This window comes from Xenopus laevis, chromosome 8S (genome assembly GCF_017654675.1).
Source record: "Xenopus laevis strain J_2021 chromosome 8S, Xenopus_laevis_v10.1, whole genome shotgun sequence".
Taxonomy (NCBI): domain Eukaryota; kingdom Metazoa; phylum Chordata; class Amphibia; order Anura; family Pipidae; genus Xenopus; species Xenopus laevis.
Window position 1 is genome coordinate 87256750 of NC_054386.1, and position 19327 is coordinate 87276076.

General features: G+C 40.9%; 1 protein-coding gene across 1 annotated transcript; it reads left to right on the forward strand.

Moving 5' to 3' along the window:
• The first annotated feature begins 4157 nt into the window (after positions 1 to 4157).
• Positions 4158 to 19052, forward strand: timm50.S (translocase of inner mitochondrial membrane 50 homolog S homeolog). The gene is made up of 11 exons (XM_018233370.2): positions 4158 to 4417; positions 8131 to 8266; positions 8411 to 8442; positions 12526 to 12547; positions 13852 to 13910; positions 15150 to 15269; positions 15453 to 15557; positions 16383 to 16481; positions 17829 to 17985; positions 18482 to 18588; positions 18787 to 19052. Exons 1-11 carry the CDS (start codon positions 4253 to 4255, stop codon positions 18889 to 18891), a joined length of 1107 nt encoding a protein of 368 aa, XP_018088859.1. The 5' UTR covers positions 4158 to 4252; the 3' UTR covers positions 18892 to 19052.
• The last annotated feature ends 275 nt before the right edge of the window (positions 19053 to 19327 follow it).

The window sequence follows — 19327 nt, forward strand, 5'->3', positions numbered from 1 at the left end:
CTTTGTAAATAAAGTTATACAAACCTACTGTAGTGCTGGTTTGCTACATACCTATTTATATTAATACATTTACTGTGCCACTAGATGCCAGTGTTCCCCATTGATAATCTCTGCAGGTGACAGTTGCGCCCTGGAAGGCAAACAATGCCAGAGTGAGTAACTGGAGGAATTCCCTACCTATAACCACGTCATCTCCTCACCTGCTAAGTAAGGAAAGTGAAAGATCCCTGTTAGTTCCCAGCATTGCTTTTGTAGCCAGACGTACAGAAACATATCCTGCCTTTGCACAAATGCATTTTCTCTTCATTTGGGGCTCCGGGTATAAAAAGATGATGGAAAGAACTGGGAGAAACTGCAGCCCAGAAGCACAGAGGAGCCATCTAAGAGACCAGGTAAGGGAACCACATATCTAAAAGGGAGACTGTGTGGTGGATGCTGTGCAACTATAAGGGGCAGATTTATCAAGGGTCGAATTTCAAAGTGGAAAATTCGACCATTGAATAGAATACTTCGACATTCTAATTCGAAGTCGGAGGATTATTATTCAATAGTCGAAGTACTGTCTCTTTAAAAAAGCTTCGACTTCAATACTTCGCCAACTTAAACCTGCTGAAGTGCTATGTTAGCCTATGTTGACCTGTCAGAGCATATTTCTACGTTTTTGGGTTTCGAAGGAAAATCGTATGATCTTACGATAAAATCATTTGAATCGTACGATTCGGAGTATGCTCGTACAGTCGTATTATTATTATTATTGACATGTATTTATATAGCGCCAACATATTGCGTAGCACTGTAAAGTAAATGTGATTATACAACTACATCACATGAATTACATACATAGAATATATGGAGTAACAAACATCACAATCAATACAGGTACAAAAAGGTGAGGAAGGCCCTATGCATAGGCATACAGTCTAAGTACTGCAATCGGAATACAATCGTAGGATTCGAAGTCTAAGTAAATTCATGTTGCAGTATCCTATTTGATGGTCCAAGTATCCAAAAAATTACTTTGAATTTTGAATTTTTTTACTTTGAAAATTCCCTCGAATTAACTTGGACCCTTGATAAATCTGCCCCTAAATGTGTGGCCTTTGCTGTTCATGAAATATGGCTTAGGCTACATTAGATCTGAGCACACTCACTAACATTGCACTCACTGATCTCTCACAGGTCAAGCCATGGAAATTCCTATCAGACTGGCCGCCATGATGGTCCTGCTGGTGACAGTGACAGCACATCCACACAGAAGGCACTGCCACATGTCCACATACAGATCCCTGTCCCCCAGTGATATAAGGGCAGTCAGACTTCTGCACAATGAGCATGTGAGTGTGATATGATAATATGCCTGAAACACATTTGTTTACTATGTAGCTACAGGGAACAACTTGTAATAATCTGCATAATAATCTGGTAATATAACTCTCTACCTCACAAGGACTAAATATGGAGTAACTCCAGTGTCTAAATCTGCCCTGTTTTGCTCAAGGAATTAAAAACACGGATTTTTGTAATTTTGGTCGGCACAAAGTATATTCTTCACACGTATATTGAACAAGGGGGTATACTGCCCCTTTGGGTCATTTGGCATACAGTATGTGATTGTACTTTGTGAAACATTATTTTTTTAATTCTATTACACACTTAGAAGCTAGTGATGTGCGGGCCGGGCCGATACCCGCAGGTCGGGTGGGTTCGGGTCTACCTTGCATGCTTCTTCGCGGGCGGGGCGTCAAATGCCGGCTTCTGACTTTTGAGTTAGTCTTTTATAGACGATGCACCTGCTCGCCCCACCCTTTTTGTGATGCCATTGGCGGGGCGGTGCGGGTCTATAAAAGTAACCCGGAAGTGCGGGCGCGGGCTAAGGGGGCAGTGGCGGAACTACCGGGGGAGCAGGGGGTGCGATTGGGCCAGGGGTGCGGGCCCCCCGGCAGCTCGCGCGCCACTTTTTCCGGCCAGTTCTGGGTGTACGGAGAGGGGCGGGGGGCCTGCCTGCCCGTCCTGTGCCAGGTTAGGGTCTGGTGTGGGTCAGGGAAATCCGACCTACACATCACTATTAGAAGCCTATTTTTTTTTCAGAAGCAGAATTACAGCAAAATTCTAGCATATTTTGAAAGCTCAGGTTGTCCTGAAAAAAAGCAATATATTGTTTTATAGACCAGGAAAGGCTTTAAAGTGAAAGAGTACAAAATGTTCAAAAATGGTCTGGCAATAAAAGTACCAAATCAACCAAATCAGCTGGCAGCAAAAAGGGTTAAATGCTTTAAGTGACCCAAATCAAAGAAACCTGCAGTGAAACATGTGAGGAGTCACAGGGGGGCACTATCATATTTATAAGCAGGGTATGGCGAGTACAAGCTCTTGGGGGCAAATCTTATTCCTCAGATACACTGTACTTGCTATTTCTCTTCCAGAACATCCCATTCAGCTTTACAGGACTCAACTTTAATTTTCATTCAAACCTTGAGTTAAAACAATTGCATTAGAGATACCATAGCTAGAAAATATTAGTTCATGACAAAGCCTTTGTACCATATCAAGTTGGCTCGAAAAGCAACTGCCAGCCATGCCTAATGGCTCGTACAATACTGAGAGAACAACTTTTTGCTCAGAAAATACAAAATCTTTCTGTGCAGTTAATCAATTTTCAAACGAGAGACAGGGACAGATAACCGAAAGTGTCCTTGTCCTTCAAAATGAAAGACAAATGGTAACCCTGCAATGTCAGCCTTGCTTAAAGGGGTTGACCGCCTTTAAGCAACCCCTTTAAGCAAGGCTTAAGCAATTCTAATTCCAATTCTAAGCAATTTTTCAATTGGTCTTCATTATTTTTTTTTTATATAGTTTTATAATTATTTGTCTTTTTCTGAATCTTTCTGGTTTTCAAATGGGGGTCACTGACCCCATCTAGGGTTGCCACCTTTTCTGAAAAACAATACCGGCCTTGCTATATTCTTGCTATTTTTTTTCTATTAAAAACATTGGCATCAAGCATAATTTTTACCGGCCATGCCGGTAAAATACCGGCCAGGTGGCAACCCTAACCCTTTTGTTATTGCTCATTTTTATTACTCATCTTTCTGTTCGGGTTCTCTCCTATTCATATTCCAGTCTCTTATTCAAATCAATGCATGGTTGCTAGGTAATTTGGACCCTAGCAACCAGTTTGCAGAGACTGCAAATTAGAGAGCTGCTGAATAACTCAAAAATCACAAATAATAAGAAATAAAAACCAATTGCAAATTATCTCAGAATATCACTCTCTACTTCATACTAACAGTTCATTTAAAGGGGAACAACCCCTTTAACAGCTGTACCCAAATTCAGCTCCCAAAGTTGCAGAAATTTGGAAAGAAAAGGCACACTGTACTACAGAAGAACTGCGCTGAAAGAGGCAATTGTGTGCTACTTGTAACCTACACGGCTCATTTTTATAATGAATTGCGCCCAAGAATCCAAACTTTTTAAATGTTTCGAATTACTGTTTATTTAAAGGGGTTGTTCACCTTTAAATTATCTGTTAGTAAGACGTAGAGAGCGTTATTCTGAGACAATTTGCAATTGGTTTTCATTTTTCATTATTTGTGGTTTTTGAGTTATTTAGCTTTTTATTCAGCAGCTCTTCAGTTTGCCATTTCAACCATCTGGTTGCTAGGATCCAAATGACCCTAGCAACCATGCATTGACTGGATTAAGAGACTGGAATATGAATAGGAGAGGGGCTGGATAGAAAAATGAGCAATAAAAAATAGCAAAATTGTGTTTTAGATGGGGTCAGTGACCCCCCCCATTTGACATCTGGAAAGAGGCAGAAGAAAAAGGTAAATCATTAAAAAGCTATAGGAAATAAATAATGAAGACCATTTGAAAAGTGGTTTAGAATTGGCCATTCTATAAAATACTAAAAATTAACTTACAGGTGAACCCCCTCCCCCTTTAAGTAGACAGTGACGCACTAACAGAGTCCTCCAATGGCCTTTGCTCTTCTTCCCCCTCCCCCATTCAGCTCCCGCTTTGCCACACTCAATGAAGGCCCAAGACCACTAGATCAGTTTTTTTCTTGCATCTGTCAAATCGCCCTGTTGCTATTGGATAACTTTTTGCATCATAGGTCTCTGATTGGCTCACTATTCTTGCCAGCAGGCGATTTGCTGTTAGAACATTTCCCCAGTTGACGATTGGCTCGCTGTACAGCCGGCGAATCTGTGATTGGGCGAGGTCATTGGTGAACTGTGGAGGAAAGATGGCGGCCTCGTTGGTGCCCGTGTGCGGGAGGTCGGTGCGACTTTTGCGGGTATTGGGGCACAGGGCGGAGCCGAGGTTCCGAGCATTTAGCGCAGAGCAGGGAGCGGAAGGTGGACTGACGGGGTCGGTGCTGCAGGAGAAGTTACAGAAGCGAGACACCGAGGTGAGGCTGCAACACAACCAGTGACCTGAGAATGATGATGACCATGTGAGAGCAGTGACCATAACCTTGTCAGCTCAGTAGCCACTAACCTCGCCCGTCAGAACATCTAAACCAGGGGCAGGTGCAACTAGATCCGCTGTGACTCGTCTCATGAACTGACACATAAACTGCGCCTGCTGCTGGTGTAGAGCTTTAGTTCCACAGCTTCTCTCTTGCACTGACCGTCTGTATTCCTTTATAAACCAGCTCTGCACTACTGATCCCAACAGCAGCCTTAGATTCTGGTTTTATTTCTAAATGACACTGTTTACACTGCAAATAATTCACTCTACAATATAAAATTTCATTCCTGAACCAGCAAGTGTATTTGTTTTAGTTGTAATATTGGTGTGTAGGTGCATCTCAGGTCATTTTGCCTGGTCATGTGCTTTCAGAAAGAGCCAGCACTTTAGGATGGAACTGCTTTCTGGCAGGCTGTTGTTTCTCCTACTCAATGTAACTGAATGTGTCTCAGTGGGACCTGGATTTTACTATTGAGGGCTGTTCTTAGATCTACCAGGCAGCTGTTATCTTGTTTTAGGGAGCTGCTATCTGGTTACTTTCCCATTGTTCTGTTGTTAGGCTTCTGGGGGGAAAGAGAGGGGGGGAGGGATATCACTCCAACTTAAGTACAGCAGTAACGGCAGAGACACGTGGAGATTTTGCTGCTCCACCAGAGAAAACAGACTTTTTTTATATTTAATTTTATATTTAATTTTGAAATCTGACATGGGGCTAGACATATTGTCAGTTTCCCAGATGCACCAAGTCATGTGACTTGTGCTCTGATAAACTTTAGTCATTCTTTAGGGCAGAGACAAAAGTGGAGATTTAGTTGCCCGGCAACAAATCACCTCTTTTTCAGGCAACAAATCTCCCTGAACTGCCTTCCCGTCGGCGATTTAAGGTGGCCATACACGGGCCGATAAAAGCTGCCGACAGACTGTGTCGGCAGCTTATTGACCAGTGTATGGGGCCCCCCGACAGGCTTCACCGATCGAGATCTGGCCGAAAGTTGGCCAGATCTCGATCGGATGGGACAAAAAATCCCGTCGGATCACGGCCGCATCTATTCGTTGATGCGGTCCCATGATCCGACCGCCCGTTAGGCATCGTTAGGATCCGATCGTTAGGCCCTAGGGCCCACGATCGGATCAGCCCAATATTGCCCACCTCAAGGTGGGCATATCGGAGGGAGATCCGCTCGTTTGGTGACATCTCCAAACGAGCGGATCTCTCCATGTATGGGGACCTTTAGAATCTAAGTCGCCGGCGGGATGGCACTTGGAGCACTTCGTTTTCAGAAGTCGCCCAAAGTTTCCTTGTGAGGCAATTTTGGGCGACATCGGAAAACGAAACATTCCAAGTGCCATCCCGCTGCCGATTTAGATTCCAGCCTGTGGGAACGCAGTTGCCCGAAGAAGAGGCGATTTGTAGACGGGCGACTAAATCTCCCCAAATCTCCACTTTTGTCTCTGCCCTAAAGAATGACTTAAGTTTATCAGTAACATGACTTGGGGCAGCTGGGAAACTGACAATATGTCTAGCCCCATGTCAGATTTCAAAATTAAATATATTATTAAATTTAAAAAAAAGTCTGTTTGCTCTGCTGCAGCAGCTCTATTAACTGAAGCGTTTTGACAAAAAAAAAAAATTCCCATGACGGTATCCCTTTAATGAAAGAAATTCTAATGCTGAACAACTTACCCCCATACACAGTAATTAAACCATTCTCTTTTAATATTATTCTGTTCTTTCTATTGTACCCTGACACTTCTAACTTTCTGAAACATCGTAGTAGAATTCAGTGAATTTTTTGCTGAGTTTTGCAGCAAAAATGATGCCCATAGACTCTAATGGGGGGGGAAATTTTGCACGTCAATAAAATTTTGTTGGCCATAGACATCAAAGCATTTTTTTGCTGTTTCATAAGTTTTTGGTGAAGTGAAACGGGTCAGATTCACTCAAATGCCTGGCTGACTTCTGTTACATTGCGTTATAGGTTCAGACCTAGAATAAACGGGGACAGAGAGATCCTGCTTTCAATAGAAATGACTTTACAAAAAATTTGAATGAATGAAAATTATTATTAGCGAATTACATTTTATTTATAATGCAAAATATTGTTTTGGGGTTTATGTCTCTTTTAAAACAAGGGGTCAGCAGATTGATATTCCAGTCTCTTATTCACATCAATGCATGGTTGCTAGGATAATTTGGACCATAGCGACCAGATTGCTGAAATTGCAAACTGGAGAGCTGCTAAATAACTCAAAATCTACAAATAATAAAAAAGGAAATCCAACTGCAAATTGTTACAGAATATATATCTCTACATTAAAAGTTTTAAAGGTCCTGTTGTTCACCTTCCAAACACTTTTTTTCAGTTCCATTGTTTTCAGATTGTTCACTATAAACAAAGACTTTTTTTTTCAATCGCTTTCCATCTTTTATTTTTTACTGTTTTCCCAAATTGTAAGTTTACAGTTTAATGCGCCTGTCTCTAGTGTTTCAGTCTGGCAGCTCCGTGATCCAGGAACATTCTGAACGGTTACAATTTGCTACATTTAGTTGATGACAAATGAAAGGGCACATAAACAGGCTGCCGTAGACATGGGATCCATAGGCCAGAGTTGTTAAAAATTCCAATTTTATTAAAAAATGTTGCAATAAAAACATGCAAACACGAATATGTTGCAGGCAGGGTGAAAGCATGGTTGATACATTTCTCAGCATTAGCAACTATTGTATCAATTCTAACAGATGTCTTTAATGAAACTTGGGGATTCTGCTCAGTAGGGACAAAGATAAGAAATGTATCAATTTGGAACAGTTACCGTGAGAAGGTGAAAAATGAAACTTTATACTTCAATATTACAAAAACGGTCACAAATAGAAAATAGAAAGTAAATGGAAAAAGTCTTTATTTCTGGTGAACTGCCTGAAACCAGCTGAACTGAAAAAAAAAAAGTGTTTGAAGGTGAACAAGATTTCCACTGACCTTTAATATTAATGGTCAGTGCTGTATTAGTTTATCAGAATACCAGGAAAAATTCCTGATGGTCCCTCCTGCTTACCCAATTATTCGCTCAGCTTAAACCCCTGCACAATATAACTTTATTAAATTACTAGTAAAGCACGGAGCAGCTTGCTGCCTGAGCAGATGAGATTTTGATCCTCCTAGTAATCACTGCACTGAACTTTACTTGTCACTTCAGCAGCTGGCCCATGACTGTAATCTATTCAAACAGTTGCTGGAAGCCTCTGGCAGCTAATGGGCCTCGAGTAAAATCCAAACAGGTGATTCTCGTCCAACACTCCAGTGATAAATGTTATTCTGTTTACATTTCCCAGCTTTCTCTTCTTTCCACACCCAGCGTTGATCCTGGGGCTGCTGCCGCGCTTAAAAATTAGCATCGGAGCGGGACAGTATCGCTAGTGCATTAAGCGCAATGGCGGTCTCTGCACTAGCGGAGCCGAATTTCCGTGTTAAAACCCGGACGTTCGGCTCTTAAAGTTACAAGAGGTGGCTTTTAGCCACCCCTTGTAACCGGCTGCTTGCTGCCGCCTTCCGGGTCTCACCTTGCCTCCTGGCAGAAGTGGCCCTGTCCACACCCCAAACTTTAATACTTTGCACTGCGTTGTACATTATGCATTATCTGTGTGTCTGTTAGGCATCGTCAGACTCATCTGGTTCAGAGGAAAAACAGAAGAAACAGAAAGAAAACACGGCTAATGCCAAAAAGGTTATCCTGAGAGTTGCGGGGGTGCTTGGTGTTGCTGGAAGCGGGGCCCTTGTTTACATATTTGGTAAGTATAGCACAGTATAGGAAAGCAAAAGAATAGAACACAGTGAGCATAACAGAATGGATGTTTATATTAAGGCTGTGTGACCCTTACTCTATGAGTTTACATTTCCCCACTTAAACTTGAATAAATCTCTTATATTTTCAGGCAGCAATTCTGTGGATGAGCAGGGAAAGGAGGTAAGACAATAAACCTGAACTTAAGTGAGTGCTGTCTTCGTGTTTGTCCAATCGCTGTTTTTCACATTGTTTTCACAAGTTTTGCTAGTATTCCTTACAGCGATCCTTAAAGGTACCTGTTGGGCAAAAATATTGTCCCCAACCATGAAAGACATGGCTGTAAGGTTTATATAGGGAATAAAGTACCCCCTACTAATAGAGCCTGCACCCCGCCAGCGCTAGGACGCTTGCACCAGGAGGGAGAATATCCTGTACATTATATCCTTATAATACACAAAAGCAATGAATATCTTGTAAATGATATCCTTATAAACGGTGAGTTCTGATGTCATCAGTTATAAACTGTGAATTCTGATGTCATTTCTGTCACATGACTCACTGAAACTTGTGTATTATAAGAAATAAAGTACCCCCAGTTGCAAAATATATAGGATATTAGAAGTTACCTCAGAGTCCTTCGGTCTCGTGTTTTTATATGGTCATGAAACTCCTCGGTGACTTATAATATCCTTATATTTTACAAAAGGGGGTACTTTATTCACTATATAATACACAAAAGCAATGAATATCTTGTAAATGATATCCTTATAAACGGTGAGTTCTGATGTCATCAGTTATAAACGGAGAATTCTGATGTCATTTCTGTCACATGACTCACTGAAATTTGTGTATTATAAGAAATAAAGTACCCCCAGTTGCAAAATATGAGGATATTAGAAGTTACCTCGGAGTCCTTCAGCCTCGTGTTTTTATATGGTCATGAAACTCATCGGTAACTTATAATATCCTTATATTTTACAAGAGGGGGTACTTTATTCACTATATAAACAACTGTCAATGATGTCATCAGCAATAAAAACCAAGCTTAGTGATGTCATTTTTGTTACATGACTCAATAAAATTTGTGTATTATAAGAAATAAAGTACCTTTGTGGGAAAATGAGGATATTCGAATTAACCCCGGAAATTCCATGACCTGTATCATACCTGTTTATGGAACTCCTCAGTGACTTATAATATCCTTATATTTTACTATAGGGAGTTCTTTATTCAGTACATAAACCTTTCATAATATAGCTTGGCTCGTCCCTAGTCCGTTTTTTTTTTACTATACCTGGCTCTGCTGTTGCCAGGCATTTCAATTAATTTCAGTGATAGGATTTACTGTATTGTGTCTGTTCCTAGTTTGCTGTAAATTGAAATAGATAATACAACTAGGCCTGGATTTGTGGCAGGCCCGGGCCTAGGGGGCAGAATTTCAGGGTTGTCATGCTGCCCAGCCACATCCAAATTATATATGAGCACTGGAGGCATGCAGGAGATTTGAAAATCTCCCACGTGTAGCCAGTGTTGGACCATTTTGATGTGCGCACACAGAGGAAGGGGACAGGGTAGGGGACAAGACAATGATAGATGAAAGGAAGGGGAAGTGGGGGGGGCAACAAGCAGATCCCGCCTAGGGGCACCTGGTTAGTAAATCTGGGCCTGGGATATAACAATATCCACCAACCAGTACAAATCTGGTTGCTGGGCTTTGCTTTATTTTAGCAACACAACCGTGGTTCTGTTGAGAGACTAGACGATGAATAGGAAAGATAAGTAATACAAAGCCTTACAAAGACATTTTTTTTGGCTACCTGAGACCATGACCCCCATTTAAAATCTGTGAAGAGGCAAAATTAGAAAGAGAAATTAGAATTAGGCAGAGAATCATTCAAAAACTAAAAAAGACCATCTTAAAAGTCGCTAAGAATAGAACATACTAAAACTTAGCAAATGGCTGAGCTATTTTTGATGGAATTAGTGCTATGGAAGCTTCTAACCACTAGAGGTCATTATATTGTAAGCTTTTTGATAGAGATATCTGAGGTCATTTTGGGTATGTGTAACCCTATCTTGGCCTAAAATGCTTTTTACCAGCTAGTGGTAGTCACACATGACTCCTCTTCCCAGGTGGGCCCTTGCTAGGAGAGAGGGTGTTGTACTCTACAACCTGTCTGCTGCAGTAAAGAAGATCTGACACCACAGGTTCTTTAACTCAAAGCAACATTTTTAGCAGTTTTCTGCTTCCTGAAAAGTAGAGCTGGACAGTGTGTTTCTAGATGCTGAACAAGTGTGGAATATTTTCCTCTTAATGTGCAAGCATTACTCCAGAAAACAGAATTGTTTCTTAAAATAAATATAAATTTGTGGTGACTGGCAGAAAATATATATAATAGGGCCAACCGAGAGGAGATGTTATCATAAATAAAACTACGTTTTTTTTTTAATTATTTGCCTTGTTCTTCAGACTCTTTCTAGCTTTCAAATGGGGATCACTGACCCCATCTATAAACAGATGCTTTAAAAGGCTATAAATGGGAGGGCCTTATTTCTCAAAATGTTAATTAAAAAAGTCTGACCAAACTAGAATCCAAGATTTTACCTTATTTATTATTAAAAAAAATTTTTTTTTACGTATTTTTTCAGAAAAGTCCAAATTTTTCATATTTTTTCTCAAATAGCTTGAAATAGTTGGATTTTCAGGCTAATTCCAGCGCTGACCACAGAAACTTCCAAATAGGATAAGACCCTCTCCCATTGACTTATATACAACCTTGGCAGGTCTGAGAAGGAGAATTTTTGGATTCTGACTTTTTCCATCCTAGGGGTATAATAAATTTCTAATTTTCTTTCCACTAAAAAATTGGATTTTATAGCTAAAAAACCATTCAGATTCTGACTTTAATAAATAACCCTTTTATTGTTATTCCTACTTTTTATTACTCGTCTTTCTATTCAGGCCTCCTATTCATATTCCCGTCTCTCATTCAAATCAATGCATGGTTGCTAGGGTAATTTGGACCCTAGCAACCAGATTGCTGAAACTGCAAACTGGAGAGCTACTGAATAAAAAGCGAAACAACTCAAAAACCACAGATAATAAAAAATGAAAACCAATTAAAAATTGTCTCAGAATATCGCTCACTATATCATTAAAAAGTTAATTTAAAGGTGAACAACCCCTTTAAGGCCTAGCGTAAAAAAGATGGAGATTTTATCCCTTTGAAGTGTTGGTGTCTCCTTTTTTGAGAATGAGACACAATTCTCACCTTACTCCTTGGCCAATTCTCACCTTACTCCATATCCTATTGTACAATCTAGAGTAATAATTTAAGTGCATTATTTTTAGAAGGCGTATATGAGCTTTTAATCATGCGTGATTAGAGCACACATGGGATGGCTAAATGATTCTTTTGCTGTAGGGATCCTGAGCAAGGTATGCACATTGCTACTTCTTCTCAGTTGATTGTATCCTGCATAATTCTAATAGGGGGTTGTCAGCTGGCAGTATGCTAAGTCTTTAGCAGCTAGCTGTAGTCTAGTGAGCTTCCACAGTTGTTACCCAAAAATTCAGAGTACGCTACACAAAATACAGTGATAAGCCAACCAGTGGCGTAACTAGATATTACTGGGCCCCACAGCAAATTATTTTTCAGGCCCCCAAAATGTTTTGGGGTTGACTTGTTTCTCCAATATTTATTGAAATTTTATATGAATTAGGGCCCATGGGGCCCCTACACCTCCTGGGCCCCCTGCAGCCGCAGGGTCTGCTTCCTCTATAGTTACGCCCCTGAAGCCAACGAATCATCTTTATATGTGGCATCTTTATCTACTGATGGACCTGTTTGTATTGTATATGTTTTTGCAGTTAATGTATTTGTATTTATTCTAATTCTTTAGATCGGGGGTGCCCAAAAGGTAGATCGGGATGTACCAGTAGAACTTTAGCTGGAGATCAGTAGATCTCAGGACACTGTCACAAGCAGCTTGACTAAATCACCCTCCTGTTTCATGCTTTTCATTCAGATATTAATTATGTTCGGTTTACATAAGAAATGGATGTTTAAATATAAAAATATACATTTTTATTCTCATAAATCAATATATAAGTAACATTTTCCATAGAACAGAATGAGCACAATGCTTTTATGGACGTAGATCATAATGGGACAACATCATTAAAAGTAGACCTTGCATTAGTTAAGTATGGGCGCACCTGCTTTAGATCAATCTCTTTATCATTATTTCTTTCTCCTGCAGATACCAGATGAATTTGACAGCGGTGAGTGACTTTGGACCCCCGCATCCCCATATATGTTAGCACAGACATACGGTGACATGCTAAACTAACATTAATCTGAAGGGTAACCAGTCGGTTGAATGTAAGAGCAGTGTGCAATCATCCAGCTACACAAGACGGGGTTACGGGGTAACATGAGGCTATCCGTTCAAGCAATTAGGAAGTGGTGGCATAATATTCATGTGTAGCCTTCCTCGTTTCCCAGTATATTGTGTTGTTGCAATATTTATGACCTGGGTCGGACTGGGGGGCCCTGGCCCACCGGGACTGCGGCCCCCCTACTGCAACACGCCAAACTCAGCGCGACTGTTCGAATGTGCCGCTCGGTGTGCACACAAGAACGCCGCCATGCACATGCGCGAGCGGCGTTTCTCTGTGCACATGCGCGAGTGGTGTTTCTTGGTGCGCGAGCAGTGATGCGCCGAAAACTATTTATTAAAAAAATTTTAATATTGGGAGAGGGGGACTGGCCCGGTCGGGGCCCACCGGGTTTTTTCCCGGTGTCCTGCCGGGCCAGTCCGACACTGTTTATGACTCTCCTAGAATGTCCCCCAAAATCCCAGTGAAATAATAAGTTATCATACTCGCGTATGAATGTAGCTTTGCAGACTTTGTGGGCACTTGTGCTAAGAATTTCCTCTGCTCAGAGACTACTTCTAGACTGTTTAGTCAAGAGACCTTTCTCAAATCTCTTTTTTAAAGCTTATTGTGTTTTCCTTTGAAACAAATTTGCTTCCTGTTTTAACCTTTCAGATTCCACTTCATTATATACGAATCTTTCTTCTAAAGTTTGTGATCCGTTCTACTTTTAAATTTCAGTTTTACTTGACTGCTTCTATGCCCTAGGCCTTTTATTCTCTACATCAGGGATCCCCAACCTTTAGAGCCCGTGAGCAACATTCAGAAGTTGCTCACGGGTAAAAAGCAACACTAGCACGAAAAATGTTCCTGGGTGCCAAATAAGTGCTGTTATTGGCCATTTGGTAGCCCCTGTTTGGATTGTCAACCTACATTGAGGCTCGGTTTGGCAGTAAATCTGGTTTTTATGCAGCCAAAACTTGCCTCCAAGCCTGGAATTCGAAAATAAGCTCCCGCTTTGGGGCCACTGGGAGCAACATCCAAGGGGTTGGGGAGCAACATGTTAATCACAAGCTACTGGTTGGGGATCACTGCTCTATGTCTTCTCATTGCCCTCACATCCCAGCCGAGTTTGTGTGTTTGTGTGTGTGTATAGACCTCACTGGATTTCAGTATCTCCTTTTCCCCTTTATCTTTCTCTTTTGTAGACCCCCCTGTTGTGCAACAAATGAAAAGAACCTACAAATACTTTAAAGACTATCGGCAGGTATGATTTAAATCAGAAATATACAGTTCGTAGGGTAAGGTCACACCTGGAGATTCGGGGAGATTTAGTCGCCCGGCGACTAATCACCTCTTCTTTGGGGCGACTAATCTCCCCGAACGGCTGCCCCTGTCTTCCGCTTACTAGAATAAGAAATCGCCTGTGGCATGGCACTTGCGACGCTTAGTTTTACGAAGTTGCCTCGCAAGGAAACTTTGGGCGACTTAGGAAAATGAAGCGCCACGAGTGCCATGCCACAGACGGTTTCTTATTCTAGCAGATGGAAGACAGGGGGAAGCCATTCATGGAGATTGCCGGGTGAATAAATCTCCCCGAATCTCCAGGTCTAACCTTACCCTTAGAACAGTGCCAGGTGGGGAGATTTGTCTCCTGTGACTATTTATGAGCGTCTGCAGGCGACAAATCTCCTGAAAATATCTCTCCATATGAAATCACTGGTGCTATGACCAACATATCTCTTAAGTCGCCCAAAGTTTCTTCCAGAGGCAATTTCGGATGACTTAGCAATACGTTGGTCAATAGCACCAGCGATTTCAATTATTTCAAATGGAGACACATTTTCGGAGATTTGTCGCCCTCAGACGCTCATAATTAGTTGTGGGTGACAAATCTCCCCGTCTGCCGCTGCGCTTAAAGGATAAGTAAACCTTTAAAATAAGTGAATGTAAAATTGATGAGCGGGCTATTCTAAGCACTTTTGTCATTTACATTCATTATTTATTTTTCGTTTTTATTCCAAGATATTAAGAGATACATGTGCTGTTAATATGAATGACTTTGTTACAACAGCACCACCTGCTGGTCAGTTTCCCACCAGTCTGACCACCAAGTAGTCAAGGAAGGTGTCAGGAGAAAGAAAGAGGCTGCTCTGATGTTCTTCTGCTTAGGAAAGATGTGAGAGCGGTTTCTGCTTTTTATTTGCTAAGCAGAAGAACATCAGAGCAGCCTCTTTCTTTCTTTTTCAACTTCCTTGAAAATTACCAGCAGGTGGCGCTGTTGGAACAAAATTCATTCATATTAACAGTACATGTATCCCTTAATATCTTGGAATAAAAACGAAAAATAAATAATGAATGTAAATGACAAAAGTGCTTAGAATGGCCCCCTCATCAATTTTACACTTACTTATTTTAAAGATTTACTTATCCTTTAACTCCAATGTAGATTTCTACTTTTCTCACATGTATTTTCTGCTCTTCAACGCTACCTTATTTTTATCAGATGATTATTGAGCCAACAAGTCCTCAGCTTCTCCCAGATCCCCTAAAAGAACCTTATTACCAACCCCCCTACACTTTAGTGCTTGAACTGACAGACGTGCTGCTTCATCCAGAGTGGTCGGTGAGTGCTTTGTCCTATCACTTCTTCTTTTCAGCTCTTTATCTGCTTTTATTTCTGCTGTTTTCCAACCTCCCACTTCACTAATCTTTTTCTGTTCTCTGAATCTGTTATTTGACGTTTAGTCTAGACCTTCCTAGTTTGATGTTCTCTTCTTTCTTATTTGACTATGTACTGTCATTTTAGTTGTCGACTGGCTGGAGATTTAAGAAGAGAGCAGGCATTGATAACTTGTTCAAGCAGCTGGCTCCTCTGTATGAAATTGTTATATTTACCTCTGAAACAGGACTGGTAAGTGAAATATAAAGTCCTATGGTTTGTTCCTCCTCCCTCTGTCATAGCTTTCTCCTTTACTGGTTTTCTCTTTTTAACTCTGTTGGTTTATTTCCTATCTCTGGGCTATCTATCTCATATCTTGCTTTTTTCCTCTCCCTTATATCTTCCTCTTATTAAAAGCAACTAACCACAAATGTTCCTCTGAAATGCTTAAAGGGGTTGTTCACCTTCAAACAACTAGTTGTTATCAGATAGATCACCAGAAATAACGACTTTTTCCAATGACTTTCTATTTTCTATGTGTCACGGTTTTTCTAATATTGAAGTATAAAGTGTCATTTCTCTCCTTCTGAAGCAGCTCTGGGAGGGGGGGTCGCCGATCCTTTAAACTGTTCTAAATTGATACATTTAGTTGATACATTTCTTATCTTTGTCCCTGCTGAGCAGAATCTCTGGGTTTCATTACAGGCAGCTGTTAGAATTGATACAATAGTTGCTAATACTCCTGAGATGCTGCTGAGAAATGGATCAACTCAATGTTGCAAAATTGTAACAGTTCAGAATCTGCACCTGAATTACTGAGCTGTCAGACTCAAACACCAGAGACAGGAACATTCAACTTTAAACTTAGATTTTGGAAAAAACGTAAAATAAATAGTGGAAAGTAATTGGAAAAAGTCATTATTTCTAGGGAACAATCTAAAAACAACTAAATTGAAAAAAGTGTTTGGAAGGTGAACAACCCCTTTAACTGTATATACCCAGAAAAAAATGAAAATAAGATTTACTGCTTCTAATCATTTACCTCTTTTTATAACGGTACTTTTTTTCTGTCTGCAGACTGCATTTCCTCTTATTGATAGTGTTGACCCTCATGGTTTTGTGTCATACCGTCTTTTCCGGGACGCTACACGTTACACAGAAGGACATCATGTTAAGGTATAATCCTGCAACACTCGTCATATTCCAGGTTCTTCTGTAAAGGTGTCTTCATGATACATGTTCTTTGTGCTTACACACACAATATTTGCCTGAGGATACTAAGTGACTGTATAGTAAGTGCATGTTGGGAGCAGGGTTTGTCTGTTGTCATACTGTAGGACTAAAGCTGGCCATAGACGCAAAGATCCGATCGTACAAATCAACGTACAATTGGACTTTCCCATCTCCCGACCCGCTACTAACCATTCAGATCAAAGTCTTACCATTCCGATCAAATTAAGTAGTAAAAGAACAGATCGACCAATGTTCTACCCCTGACAGCAATCGTACGAAAGTTATGTCCGACCAAAGTTAGTGACAGTCTCCCACTGAAAATCGTACGATCGGCAATACACGCAGAGATATTATCGGAAGGCGACAGAAATTTTCTAACCTGTCCGATCGACCAAACGACCGATCTCCGGCAAAATGTTGGGACTCTCCACACATGGTCCTCAAATCGTACAAATCCAGATTCGCACGATCGGATTGTTGCGTCTATGGCCAGCTTAACACAGGTGCCACATTGCACTAGCGATGTGCCCTGTACCGACTGTATAAGTAAAGAGGACCCACATGTTACTTTAACTGATTAGTTCTGTGCCCAAAGGACAGTTACCATAATTGTATGGCCACCGTTGCATTATTACATTAGTTCAGGCAACAAATGCCCACAGGATCGTTAGCATTAGGATTTAGAACAAGTTTATATTGTGAAATAGCCTCAAATCAATATGGGTGGTATATAACATGCTCCACCGGTGGTTGCAGCCAATCACTTTATTCAGCTCGCAGATCTCCAAGCAGTACTAAAATTGCAATAATGAATCCAATTACCCCGTCGAGGGTACACCTAAAATTTGACTGGTAAATATCAAATCCAGATACACGGCCAAGTCTCCGTTCACTGTATTGTAGACGTCTTGGGACAAGCTGAATCATTGTTGCAACTTTAAGCCTTAGGGTAGAACTAAACGAGCCTTTTCTGTCTGATCCAACGCGCTCCGACAAAACGCAGGCGTCATAAAGTAAGAGAAATCAATGTCGGATGAAGTCACATCATTCATTGTCGGATGCATGCTGTAACTTCATCCGACATTTCTTTCTCTTACCTTATTTCTGCCGCATCCGACTTGATGCCGGCGTTTTGACGGATCGGGCCGAAAACGCTCCTTTAGTTCTACCCTTATTTATGTTTCTCTGGTCTACAGTAAGAGACAAAACACTAACCTCCTCAAAGAAATATAATGGTTTTATGTATGTCTTCAGTCCGTCTTTGTAACGCCATGATTTGTTTTCATGCAGGACATCTCTTGCCTCAATAGAGACCCCTCCCACGTAGTTATTGTGGACTGTAAGCGAGAAGCATTCAAGCTGCAGCCGTACAATGGGCTTGCTATAAAGAAGTGGGATGGTAACTCAGAAGATCGGGCTCTCTATGACCTGACAGCATTTTTAAAAAGTGAGTAAGGGTTTACAGGCAAGAGGGCTTTAATGAAATGCCAGGTGAGGGGGTAATCGAGCATTGAACAGGAAGACGATAATAATTCTTTTGAGAGATCTGTAAAAATATTTTCTTTTTTTAAATCTTTTCTGGTGGTATCCATTATAGTGGAAAATGATGTCGGCCTAGGTACAGGCACACGCAGCTGATTTCAGCAAAAAAAAAAGAAAGAATTTGCATTCTCGTGCTGAAATCAACTGGGGTGACACAACTGACACTAATGCCTGATTACGGGCTGATTCTCTGCCTGCATATTTCAGCAGGCTAATTTTCAGGCCCATCTGGCATTAGCCTTTGCTTGCATTATTTCTTCTACCCTTTATTCCCTTCTTCTTTGCCTCACTAATTGGCCTTGCACTCTTCTTATTTTGCCTTTTCACTATCTCTTTTGCCGCTACCTTTCATTTCTCTATATTGATTGCATCAACTAATTTGTACGAGCCTTTCTCATCAGCAATTGCAGTGAATGGGGTAGATGATGTCCGTACAGTCCTGGAGAACTATTCTCTCGAAGACGATCCACTAGAAGCTTTTAAGCGCCGTCAAACACAACTGGAGCAGGTAATTTTATGGCAGTGTGCTTGGATACTTGGATAGATTATCTGTACAGATTTATGCTCTGTTTTCTTTTTTTGGTGCATGCTTTCTCCTGTGCCCCTACTTCTTTGTTTATTTTTTGTTTTCAACACCATTCATGTTCCTGGCTCCCTTCACACTGAAATGCTCACCGTTGCATTCTTTTTGTCTCATACCTGCTAGGAGGAACAGCAGAGACTATCTGAACTGTCCCAGCTCAGTAAGAGACAGACACTATCTCTGGGTTCTTTTACCAGCCGACTGTGGCCCCGTTCCAAACAACAGTGACACCCTGTTCTCCAAATTCAGTGTACTCTGATGCTCCATTCCCTTGCACCATTGTATATATAACAAGTGTTTAAACAATCTCTTAGGCAGAACATGGACTGTCTCTCTAGATACGTGCTCAAGAGATTTGTGAACATTATTAATAAAGACATTTTCTAGAACATCTTGAGTGTTCCTTGACTAGGGAACTGGAACCAGTGAGTACTAAAATCATTTGAATCCATGGTTATTGCAACAAATACTTTTACAAAGAAAACCAGTGGGTACTACTCTGTGAAAGATGAACCTATAAGTTATAATAAGTACTGGTAGATGATCTCACTATGAGGTTTGGACTAGCACATAACTGAAATCAATGTGAGATTTTATCTTTAGAATTAAACACGGTCTGTGCTATCACTTGAAAGACCTGCAAGAGTCATATCCAGTTACATAG

Coding starts and splice junctions, on each gene's coding strand:
- timm50.S (XM_018233370.2), top strand. CDS start 4,253: ATGGCGGCCTCGTTGGTGCCCGTGTGCGGGAGGTCGGTGCGACTTTTG. Junction 15,558..16,382: donor TTACCTCTGAAACAGGACTG/GTAAGTGAAATA, acceptor TTCTGTCTGCAG/ACTGCATTTCCTCTTATTGA. Junction 16,482..17,828: donor CAGAAGGACATCATGTTAAG/GTATAATCCTGC, acceptor GTTTTCATGCAG/GACATCTCTTGCCTCAATAG.